General features: G+C 36.9%; 1 protein-coding gene across 1 annotated transcript; it reads right to left on the bottom strand.

Moving 5' to 3' along the window:
- Positions 1 to 1,208: 1,208 nt before the first annotated feature.
- Positions 1,209 to 4,206, bottom strand: LOC109216079 (indole-3-acetic acid-amido synthetase GH3.6-like). The gene is made up of 4 exons (XM_019380208.1): positions 4,085 to 4,206; positions 3,564 to 4,010; positions 2,361 to 3,295; positions 1,209 to 2,254 (listed from the first exon to the last, which is right to left on the bottom strand). The coding sequence occupies exons 2-4, from the start codon at positions 3,893 to 3,895 to the stop codon at positions 1,668 to 1,670; spliced, it is 1,854 nt and encodes a 617-aa protein (XP_019235753.1). The 5' UTR covers positions 3,896 to 4,010; positions 4,085 to 4,206; the 3' UTR covers positions 1,209 to 1,667.
- Positions 4,207 to 12,864: the final 8,658 nt, after the last annotated feature.

Genomic DNA, 12,864 nt, shown 5'->3' with positions numbered 1-12,864 from the left:
GTTGAGTTAAAGAATATCATAATAGTGAATGATAATTTAGTATTTAAGAATGTGTTTTTATATTTTGGTACATAAATTTTGTAGAAGATAGATTTAATTATAAGGTAATGGATATACTATTGGATACCTAGAGAATCAAACATAATTTTTCACATAAAATCTTTTTATTTTGTTTTTACTTTCACTAAGATAATTTAATTGTATGAATTAATTGGTTTTAAATTTATGATCGGCTAAATATTATTTAACAAACAATAATAAAATCAAAGGTGTGTCCTTAAAATATTAGTTAATTTTAATGTTTTAAATACTAAGCAAGAGATTTAAAATTTAAATTTCTTAATATTAGGAGCTCTTACTAACTCAAATAATTGAAAATTATTTAATTGCCAAAAAACTTTTAACTCCTAAATAAAAGAGGATACTTTCTTTACTTACAGATTAGAGACGTAAGTTAAGTATAGTTCTTCTATTTCAATTTGCTTATAACTAAATCATAATAAGCGTTAGATTCTAAGTATTAGAATGTAAATTCTAGAATTGGAAGGAGTTAGAAAAATTAAAGTTCTAAATATCAGGAGAATAATTAAATGACTATTCCTAAAGATAAGGAAAATAATTAAATGATTATTCCTATATATTAAGGAAATAATCAAATGGCTATTTTGTCCATTGAAAACTCTATTTTAAAGGGGTAAAAAAGGCGAACGACATTTTGCTAAGGGCCTTCGTGCTTTTAATATAGTATAGATATAGATATAGATATAGATTATTGCTGATATTTACTGTAGAATAATTTGTGAGAGCAACTGTAGCATTTATTTATTGATTAAAAAAAACTAAAAAAGTTTATAGCTTCCTAAACCAATGAAATATAAGCCCAATCAATACAAATTGGCATGTGAGTTTGTTGAATGCAATAAAGATAATCATAAAACCTACAAAGCACTTGAAAACTTAAGTCAACTTCCGGTGGCAATAGTATACCATAAACCTCTATGCATAGAGAAAAGCAAGATGCAAAATAAGATCATTAACATGAGCTTGATTACAGCTAAGGATAGATTTGAATCTCTATGTATCCCACAAAATCATGTAATTAAGAAACTATATTAATTAAGGAACAATCACATTAGTGTCCCTAAAATATCTCCGTGAAATCTGCCCATCTTTCAACAATAAGAAATGCAGATGTACATGGGAAAAAATAAAATAAAGGTAGCATCATATCATTTCTCTATCTTCTTTCATTTGCGGTGTCATATGAAACATAAAGTGGACTCGTTTCAAATTTTTTTGTACAGGAAAACAGCAAGAGATAGAGCTCGTTCAAGCTAGATATTACAACAGATAAATACTATAGTTCAGTTTAGCAATTTAAAATTAACTAGAAGCATGAAGGAGGAGGAGGAAAAAGGAGAAGAAGAGCGTTTAGATGGAAGTGGCTTCTGTCGCTGGGTCTATATCTAAATGAGAACAAAATATAAAGAGTGTCTTAAAAAAAAAGGACGTACAGTGCCATGTTTTGTTTGTGACAAACACAAATCCATACCATGTCATGATGAAAGAGATATAGTTAGGATGATTTTGGATCCCTACAATAATCCATAAATGGTTGTCTTTTTTCTGGATAGTTAATGAAGCTACAAGCAGAGAAATCTTGACATTTAAGTTGTGTTGTCCCATTTCTTGTAGCCAGGAGCCCATTTTGGACACATGGGACTGAAGTAGCTGGACACAACCCTAGAGTTCAATAGCTCAACAAAGGGTGCATATTTCACACAAGGGGGTGTCTTATATTGGTTCATGGAAGCACCTAAGCTAATGCGATAGTCCATGAGCTTATCAAAAGTTCCAGTTTCCACCACCCTGATTTCTAGAGGCCCAATGGATTTCTCAGACGCACGGCCCTCGCGGTAGTAGTAGTTTAGAGATTCTTCAATTGTGAGGCAACACGCTTCAAAGACCGAAGGAGGAATTGAGGTAGAGTCATTCACACTCAGCTCCCAAAATAGGACATAGTGGCTTGGAATGGTGGTGAAATCGACGTAGCTGGTGTACTGGGATAAATGTGCATCAAATGGCATCAGATTCCCCACTGCATTTTTTACTGCATTTTGTAGCTCAACTTCATTAGTGTAGTCAGCACCAATGCTCAATATTACATTTTCCCGGCATAGGAAGTTGAATTGAGGGGCGTTGTTCTTGTATCCAGCAACACGAAGCACATCACCCACTCTGTACCTATACAGTCCTGAAATGGAACAAAATTCAAGCAAAGCTAAGCGTTGGCAAATTTGACAGATAAATGGAAAAAAATATGTCAAGAGCTTTTCATTTGGTATTTGAAAATACCATACCAGAATATGTGGTAACGACAAGCTCGTACTCCTGACCAATCTTGACATCAGCCAAATCAACCAACTGTTGTTGTTCTTTCTCATTAAGCAACTTGGGCATGGAGATAGAATCAATAACTCCACTGTTTCCATGATATGGTAAGAACTCAAAATAGCACATGGTGGGAATAAGTGTGTAAGATACATCAGTGGGCTGACAAAAAGGGTTCAAGTTGATTCCAAAGTGGCATTCTGAGGAAGCATACATGGTACTAACAAGAGGGAGGCTATTGCTATAATAATCAAGGGTCGGTATATATTGTGACATGAAGCCAGTCACAATAGTTTCCACATACTTGGTATTAGGCCACAACCTAGTGACGATCCCTTGCCATGAATCTTTACTGCATTCAGCCTCAATGAAATTAGCTAACTTTGGGTCAGGTTTGAGGATTTCCATCACTGCCTCTCTCACTGATGGATTAGTTATTTTGGTGTTAAGAGTTCCGGTTCGGATATCGTTACAAAGTAGAGACCAGTGCTTCTCCAAGAATCGGATGGCACTGATGAAGCCGCTTGGAAAAAGCGAGCCAACACGGAGGACTTCTTGGTTTTGGCAGAGGCCACAAAGCATTTGGGAGTACATGCTTTGGTAAGAGTCTAAGCAAAGAATGGTTGCAGTCGGACTAGTGTAGTTAAAGTGGGGGTGATGAAGACGACTGTAGTTGAAATGAGGACTCGTGTAAATACTTGTTGAGACAAAGCGAGCTGGTAATCCTCCTGGGGTCTTCTCTTCAGACTTTATGAACATGAAATACATCCCTTTGTCCTTTCCGAAATCTGGAGCCACTTGGCTCATCACAGACATCACAAGGTTTTGAATTTGTACTGATCTCCTCTCAAACTCTCCCTCTACTGTTGGTATCAATTTGCTTACCCCTCCAGACGTACCAGAACTGCATGTAGTACATCAAAATTTCCCTTTTAGCAAATACTAATTACGAATGTGTATACATGTGTGTGTGTGTGTATTCACGTGCAAGAGCAACATGCATGTACTGTTGACATAATTAAGTAGATAAAGTGTATTTTCTCCAACAGCTTAAGCTTTTCAATGAGATGATTACATAATTTAATATCTACTAACCCAAAATGAGAGAGATTGATATATAGGAATTTTATACTCCACTTTCTATTCAGGGAAAAAAAGGATCGGAGGAGAACCTTGTAAATAGTTCAGAGATGGTTTTGGAGCAGAGGATAGGAGATTTATCGCCATAGGCTATACGGTTGATATCAGGCTGAATATCTTCATAAGTGATGACAGGTACGACTTTCTTGAATGTCTCTCTATCAGTGCGGCCATTGAGATTATGACGTTGTAAGTACTCAACATGGGCATTCTGGGAGAGAATTTCAACAAGAACTCTACATTGGACCTCATCAACGTTGCTAGTCACCTCTTCAATGAATTCAAGATTCTTCTTGATTTCTTCTGCTATACTCCATGTGGACTTCTTGGGGCTCTTTGTTTCCTCAGCTATGCTTCCACCCATATTTTATAGATACTTGTAGTGATTGGTATCACCTCACTGAGTGTGTATGATAAGTGTCCACACAGACGGAAGTGTTGTGTGGAGGGGAAGGCTGAGTCGAGCGATGTTCCACGATCTGGACAAATAACTTCTAGATCTGTTACAAGGTGAAGAAAATGAATATTGAGCTGTAGGGGTAGTGTATAGAACCTGTAGAAGTGGCTTTCTCGTTTGTCAATTTGGTTTAGGTAGTTGAAACCTCGAAACGTGCTCAGTACCTCGGCTTCATACCATGTACAGTACTACTTACTATAATAAATTGCTTTTGACATTTGTGACTCTCTGTCTATCCAGATCTGAAATTAGTTTAATCAATTAATGAGCAGCTCAGTTTTGGATTCTGAAATCTGAATTAATGTGTTAAGTTTCATTATTAAAATGATTGTTGACTAGTACTCCATCCAATCCAAAATAAATACTCTCTCCGTTTCATATTGTTTGAGGTAGTTTGACTCGGCACGGAGTTTAAGAAAAAAAAAGAAGACTTTTGAAAGTTGGGGTCTTAAAAGCTTAAGGGGTAAAAGGTTTGTGGGGCCATGCCATTTGTATGGCTATAAAAGCTTCTCATTAAAGGCAAAAATGGTAAAATGAAGAGTTTAAAGTTGAATTATTTCCAAATTTAAAAATGTATCATTTATTTTGGAACAGACTAAAAAGGAAAATACCTCATTTAATATGAAACGGAGGGAGTAATTCTTAAGCTGTTTTCACACAGATTAAGAAATCCACCTTTTAGCATTAATTAGCAATGAAATTGACCATATTAACCTTTGATGTCTCTTCACATAAATACTCCTAACACATACTTCAACACTATTTACTCCAAGGGCAATGGAAAAAAATAATTAATTCATTCTTGAAATCTGAAAAAATCACTTATTTTGCACCACAAAAAAAGTCCAAAAAATTACTTATTTTGGATCGGAGAGAGTAATAGTTATTATGTTAACATGTACGAGGAAGAGCTGGTGAATAACATAAATGTAAAGAAATCTGTCCATTCATTTCGATCAGTTACAGAATTCAAATTCAAATCAAAGAAATTGCTTTAGGACGAGCTCTACTAATTTTCTGAAAGATATTAAGGGTGTGTTTGGTATGAACGAAAATGCTTTCCTTGTAAAATATTTTTCTGGAAAATAAGTGGTTTTCTTACTTATTTTTTGGTCACCCGTTAGGTAGCAAAAAGTGTATTTTTTGAAAAATATATAATTTATGAAAATGCTATGAGAAATAAATGGATCGGGAGAGAACGGTAGGTTGGGGTTTAGGGGCCGGTTTGGCGGTTGCGAAGGTAGGGGTGGGGTGGTGGGGATGGGGGGATGGTGGTGGGTTGGTGTGGGGGTGGCAGGGAGTAGGGGTGAGGTTGTGGTTGAGTGGGGTGGGGAATAGGGTGGGAAAGGTTGGAAAAGATTATTGAAAAATATTTTCCCTACTTTTGATAAGGAAGTCATTTTCCTTCTATTAGAGAAAATTTGGAGGAAAATGATTCCACGAGAAAAATATTTTCTAAAACATTTAAGCCAATCAAACATGAGAAAAATAAAAAATATTTTCCAAAAAATCCTTCATACCAAACACACCCAATGGAAACTGTTTTCCATGGAAAATATTTTCCTAGAAAATGTTTCATGGAAAATGAGTTATTTTATCATGTATTTTTCCTTGTTTGGTTGGTGAGTGGAAAAATTTTTCCAGAAAATATTTTTTAGTGTTTTTGATAAGAGAGTAGAAAATATATTTGTTTAGGAAAATAATTTTTAAGCTACTCTCCTCCACCCCCCCCCCCCCTCCCCAAATACCCAGCGTTTTTAGGACTCTAATTTTTAAAAATTTAATGATTCTTCTAAAAATTCACACAAACCCAAAAGAACTAATGTGTTGCTTTACTTTTTTACGCAGAAATAACGTTGAAATTTGTGCTCCATAACTAAAAAGAAAATACTCGTTTTTTGGTTAAAAAAGAAAGTACTCTTTCTACAACAAGAAAATAAAGTACTCATTTTATTGAAATAAAAAAAAATACTTTTTCTACATCATAAAAATACTCTTTTTGTTGAAATAAAAGAAAATACTTTTTCTACATCATGAAAAGAAAGTATTTTTTTTGTTATAATGGAAAAAAATATTTTTTTATATCATGAAAAGAAAATACTAATTTGTTGAAATGAAAAAAATATTTTTTTCGTTAACATGAAAAGAAAGTACTATTAAAATATTTTTATTCGGGGTGGGGGCTAGGGGGTGATCAGGCTAGGTGGGGTAGGTGGGGGATGTCGGGGTGGGTTGGTGGAGATAGGAAATAGGGTGGGAAAGGTTGAAAAAGAGTTTTGGAAAATATTTTTCCTCTCTTGATCGGAAAAACATTTTCCTCCAATTGAAGGAAAATGAATTCATGAGGAAGATGTTTTCCAAAACATTTAAGTCAACCAAACATGGAAAAATTGGAATTCATACCAAAGACACCCTAAATTCCAATCATTTTACTTCCTTGGGCATCTTGAACTCCCTACTTTATGTGTTTCCATCTACACTAAGGTACTCTATCCAAATCTAAAGGAAACCTTCACCACTTTGTTTACTTTAGGTTCCCACCAGCATTCAACCATTCATAAGGCCTAGGATGATCAAAACTTTCTAACTTTAACTCCTTCAACTAAGATAGTACTCTCGAATTTGCTTATGAATTGTGTCCTGACAATGTGACAAATGGACTGACAAAGATACCTAAGTAATTGGTAGACTGAGTTGACTGGTACTTGGGTTGATGGAAAATATAGGGTACCCTATGGAATACCCGAACACAACATTATAAAAAATAAAAAATAAATAAAAAAGTCATCCACTTCTTGTTCAAGAATGACCTGGTCAATAGTTCCATTGAAGAAATTGATGGAAAAATCATGTCAATGAAAATGTGGAAGGAACAATGTATTTGGTCCAAATCAGGTATGCCCGATTTTTCGGGCTCGAGGGGTAACTTAAGCCCAAGTTCAGGCAAGGTCAAGTTCGAGCTCGATGAACCAAGCTCGAGCTCGAAGACAGAGTGCAATGCCCGAAGATCTAACTGCTAGAGGGACATTGGAGCCGAGCTCAGGCTCGAAGGTAAAATAAGAGGCTCGAAGACATAAGTGCTCGAGGAACACCGGAACCGAGTACGACCGACTCCGAGACAGTGCCGTTATGAGTTTGTTACAGAAGGACAAGATTCTCGCCACGTCCCTAAAATCATGGCGCAAATCCCTAGATAGGATTGTACGATTCCGTACTAGACGGTTAGACAGCTGTATCAAGAATATTCCCTAGTGTAAATAGAAATATTCCTTAGTTAGGGTTCCCCTATTATATAAAGGGGACGCCAACCATTTGTAACAGGACACAATCACTGAGAAAAGTATACACTCTCTACCTTTTTCGACTATTGTTCATCAGCATTGTCCTTAGCTCTGTTGTTCTTACTTTGCTTTTATTATTTAATTGTTCTTATCATTCCAAGCCTGCCTCGAGGTCCCTGAGCTCGAGGTCACCATTGTCAAGTAACATTGGTTTGATTCACTTGTCTTTTTCATTTCTATTTCATATTTTTTGATTATTAATTGGTATTGAATCTAATCACGTATCTTTATAACCACAAATCAAATTTAATTGTTACTCGCATTTTCGAGGTAAACAAACAAGTAGTTCTCTATTCTTTGGCGTAAACAATAATTTAGACCCGGGAGCTGATAAAACCAAAACTTTACTATAATTCGTATTAATATGATTATTAACCCTATCTCAAACACTTGTATTGGTTGTCCACACTATTCCTATTGTATTGGGGAAAATTGTATTTATATATATGGTGACGTGTCATGACACGTAGACTGATCAAACAGTCAAAGAATTAAGATTAGTTAACAGACACGAGCAACAACAGATACGAGCAAGTTAAATGAAGAAGGCACGAGCAGTCATACAAATAATTCAACGCTCGTACCTATTCAAGACATTCAAAGGTCAAAGATTGAGAAGAGACAAAGGAATGAATCTGACAGCAAAAAAGAGCCCAGATACAGCATTTAATGAGTATTAAATACTAGAAACGTTAGAGAATATGTATTTAATGTATATGATTACATAACGTAACATTTAAAGTCATTAATTACCCATAATTGTCTTATTATGACAAAGGGAAAGTTTGTATTCCCAAAACAGCTATAAAAGGGAAAGTCACAAACAACTGTAAGGACACGAAAAAATACTACTGGAATATACTTTGATTTATTTGCTTTCTGATTATATTATTCAAAATCTCTTTCTTATATATTTTTCCGATTATCAGTAACCCGAGTTCTTCTAAATTCAAGCTTTGACCTAAAATCTAATTTTTGGTTAAATAAATTGGTTCCGTTGCCGGGAATCTGATAATCAAGCATATCTCAACCTAATTTTCTTGATTGCATCAATCATGTCGAACAACAATGACAACACTCAAGGAAACCCAGAAATTCAAACAATCCAACAACTTCAGGGAGATACCCCACGGGGCTCTCCACAAGGTTCTCCACGAGGCTCCCCACGACGGTCTCGTGAAGGCACTCCTGATGGATCTGACACAGATGGACAGGCTCAATTCGAAAATGTTGAAACCATGAATGAGGCTCTGCAAAAACTTATTGCCTCTCAAGTCAATAACGCTCTTCAAGCTTTTGTTAGTCAATTACCTGATGTTCCACCCACATCTACTCCAAACAACAACACTTTGGAGAATCCCCATTCAGGATTGGTTAATTCAGGCAGCGGTGGAACCCCTAGTGAAACACAAGAGAGAGACCCAGGTAATCCAGTTAACTCTGATTTACAAAATCTAGTACTAACCTTGCAGAAACAGCTTAAGGAGCAAAATGAACTCATAGAGCAAATACCTGGAGTACCGCCCGTGATCAAGGGAGTAGATATAGATAATATTCCCAACAACCATGGAAGCCAAGTGCTGCTCCCCTCCCAATTCCAAAGAAGTTTAAGATGCCTAATATTCCAAAGTATGATGGTACATCAGATCCACGAGATCATGTTACTGCATTCACAACAGGTGTCAAGGGCAATGATTTGACTAAGCAAGAGATTGAGTCGGTCTTGGTCAAAAAATTCGGTGAAACACTCACTAAAGGAGCCTTAACATGGTATTCTCTTTTACCCGAAAATTCTATAAATTCGTTTGCTGAGCTTGTAGATTTATTTATCAAAGCACACTCGGGAGCTCAAAAAGTTGAAAAACGCATGGAAGATATCTTCAAAATCAAGCAAAGAGTCTCAGAGTTGCTTAGAGAGTTCGTAGATAGATTTCAACGGGAAAGAATGACGCTGCCACGAGTACCTGACAATTGGGCAGTTGCTAGTAATTTGAATGAGAAGAGTTCAGAAGCCATGAGGCGACTCAAAGAAAGCCTTCGAGAATTCCCAGCAATAACGTGGAATGATGTCTACAACAAATACAGTACAAAGATGAGGATTGAAGAAGACATTATTTTACGACATAGAACAGAAGAAAAGGTAAGCTCAAGGCGTGTGGAAAATGAAAAGAGATCCGGTAAAAACAGGTACGAGCCATACATGGGACCTGCGGGAAAGGACTCACGGTCAAGACAAGATAATCAAAGGTACGATCACAAACCTAGGAACAGGGAATCAGGCTCCTCATCGAGGTTCGGAAATGACCGAAACACATGTGGGTCACGAGACGATGATGGAAGTCTAAAGGCGAGGTTCGGTGGTTACAACTTCAACGTAAGCACCTCTGAACTCGTGGCTGTTTTAAGAAGCATGGGAGATAAGGTACAATGGCCAAAGGAAATGCGATCAAATCCGAACAGAAGAAACCCTGATCATTGGTGCGAATTTCATAACGATCATGGGCATAAAATAACAGATTGCAGGTTTTTACAAGGTGAAGTTGATCATTTGTTAAAACAGGGGTATCTTACTGAGTTGTTCAGTGAGAAAGGTAAACAAGCATACATGAAGAACAGACAGGAGCCTCCAAAACCACCTTCGCCCAAGAGAACTGTCAACGTTATAAGTGGAGGTGAAGAGATCAATGATGTATCATATAAAAATATTTCAAAAGTGACAATTACCCACGAGAAGCGGCCTCGACATGTACTGGAAGAAGAGAATATTATATTCAACAACGCAGACGCCGAGGGACTCATAACTCCGCATAACGACGCACTGGTAATATCTTTACTTGTACATGATACTAACGTGAAACGAGTTTTGGTTCATCCAGGTAGTTCTGTAAACATTGTTTTAATACGGGTATTGCGCGAGATGCAAGCGGAGGATAAATTAATTCCAAAGGCGCATACTTTGTCGGGACTTGATAACTCTAGTATTGTAACAAAAGGGAAGGCAATACTTACTACATTCGCATAAGGCATCGTTAAAGATACCAAATTTCAAGTGGTAGATATGGAAATGGCTTACAATATGATTCTTGGGAGGCCATGGATTCATGACATGGAAGCTGTTCCTTCAACTTTACATCAAGTTATTAAATTCCCATCTCCATGGGGAATATGCCAAATCAGAGGCGATCGACAAACATCTAGAAGCATCAATTCCGTTGCAGATTCAACTGTTAAAGGTGAAGACAAATAGCAATTACAGAATTTAGGTGAGGGTAACACGGAGTCAACCTCACCTGAGCAAAAGCAAACAGATCTGGATTCGAGACCTAACACCATTCAAGAACCGGAGGAGAATGACAACATCAAAACAACGATAGAAGAGCTGGAGGCCGTGGTGTTATTTATACATTGGCCTGAGAGAAAAGTGTATATAGGAGCTAATCTTAGCCCGGAGGTAAAACGTAAATTGATTGAATTTTTAAAGGCTAATGCAGATTGTTTTGCTTGGTCCCATTCTAACATGACAGGGATACCACCGGAGGTCATGACCCATAAATTGAATGAAGATCCATCATATCCTCCCGTCAATCAAAAGAAAAAAAAGCAAGGAACTTTCAAAAATAAGGTGATTCAAGAGGAAGTTCAAAAGTTGCTAAAAATTAGTTCAATTTGTGAGGTAAAATATCCTAACTGGTTAGCTAATACTGTTGTGGTTCCTAAGAAGAACAGTAAGTGGCGAGTCTGTGTAGATTACACAGACCTTAATAAAGCCTGTCCAAAAGATTCCTTTCCTTTACCGCACATAGATCAGTTAATTGATGCTACTGCAGGGCATGAGCTATTAAGTTTTTTAGATGCATATTCAGGTTATAATCAAATCAAGATGGATCCAGGAGATGAAGAAAAAACTTCTTTTATAACAGACAGGGGGACTTACTGTTACAAGGTAATGCCCTTCGGTCTTAAGAATACAGGTGCAACGTATCAAAGGTTGGTCACCCAAATGTTTCAAGAATATTTAGGTAAAACCATGGAAGTATATATAGATGATATGCTAGTTAAGACCTTACTTTCAATGTCATCCCATTGTTGTAGTGACTGCATACCCCCTACGTAATATATTGTATAAACATGAACTGTCAGGAAGGTTAGCTAAATGGGCCATAGAGCTAAGTGAATATGAAATCACGTACTTACCTAGAACAGCAATAAAATCACAGATATTAGCTGATTTTGTCACTGACTTTAGCCAAGGGATGCAATTAGAAGCAGAAAAAAAAGTACAAGTATTTAATGGGGGCTAATCCAGGAACATGGACCTTATTTACTGATGGCTCATCTAACGTAAAAGGTGCAGGATTAGGTATTGTTTTAGTACCACCTACAGGTGAAACTATTAGGCAAGCTATTAAATGTCATTCCGTAACTAACAATGAAGCGGAGTATGAAGCTGTGATTGCAGGTTTAGAATTGGCACAAGAACTTGGTATAAATCAAGTAGTGATCAAAAGTGATTCGCAGCTCGTGGTTAATCAAATGCTGGGGACTTACACAGCTAGGGAAGCAAGGATGCAATAGTACTTGGAAAAGGTACGGGAACTGATAAAGCAATTCCAGACTTGGAAGGTCATACAAATATCGAGGGATGAAAATGTTGAAGCAGATGCCTTAGCTAATCTCGCATCCGCAGTTGATGTAGCAAAAGATGCAAATGCTGCAATTATACATTTATTTCACTCAGTTCTCGATCCAGAAAGAATGAGGTAAATTTTAATAATTTAACTTGGGATTGGAGAAATGAAATTGTTGCATTTTTACAGTATGGAACCGTCCCTAATGACAAGAAGCAAGCGCATGCACTTCGAAAAAAGGCTGCTCGTTACTATTTAAAACAAGGGAATCTTTATCGTAAGATGTTCGGTGCTCCATTAGCAAGATGCCTCGGACCCTCTCAAACGGAGTATGTAATGAGGAAAATACATGAGGGGCATTGCGGGAATCACGCAGGAGGAAGATCACTAGTAAGAACTTTGATTAGAGCAAGATATTACTGGCCTAAAATGGAGGAAGAAGCGGAAAGTTTTGTAGCTAAATGTGATAAATGTCAAAGGTATGGTAACAACATGAATAGACCTGCGGAGTTGTTACTTGCGGTCATATCACCATGGCCATTCATGAAGTGGGGAATGGATATCGTGGGTCCATTACCACAAACAAAAGGACGGGTAAAATTTTTGCTAGTACTTATTGATTACTTCACTAAATGGGTAGAAGCAGGAGCATTCAAACAGGTACGAGAAAAGGAGGTCAAAGACTTGATTTGGCGTAATATCATCTGCCGATTTGGTGTACCAAAAGAGATTGTATGCGACAATGGCCCTTAATTTATCGGAGCTCAAGTCACTGAGTTTTTTGAGAGCTGGCAGATTAAGAGAATCACATCTACACCTTATCACCCAGTAGGCAATGGGCAAGCAGAATCAACGAACAAAGTCATAATCAACAATTTGAAGAAACATTTAGAGGAATCAAAGGGTA

The sequence above is a fragment of the Nicotiana attenuata genome, unplaced genomic scaffold (assembly GCF_001879085.1).
Source record: "Nicotiana attenuata strain UT unplaced genomic scaffold, NIATTr2, whole genome shotgun sequence".
Classification (NCBI taxonomy): domain Eukaryota; kingdom Viridiplantae; phylum Streptophyta; class Magnoliopsida; order Solanales; family Solanaceae; genus Nicotiana; species Nicotiana attenuata.
This window is presented reverse-complemented; position numbering and strand designations above follow the sequence as displayed.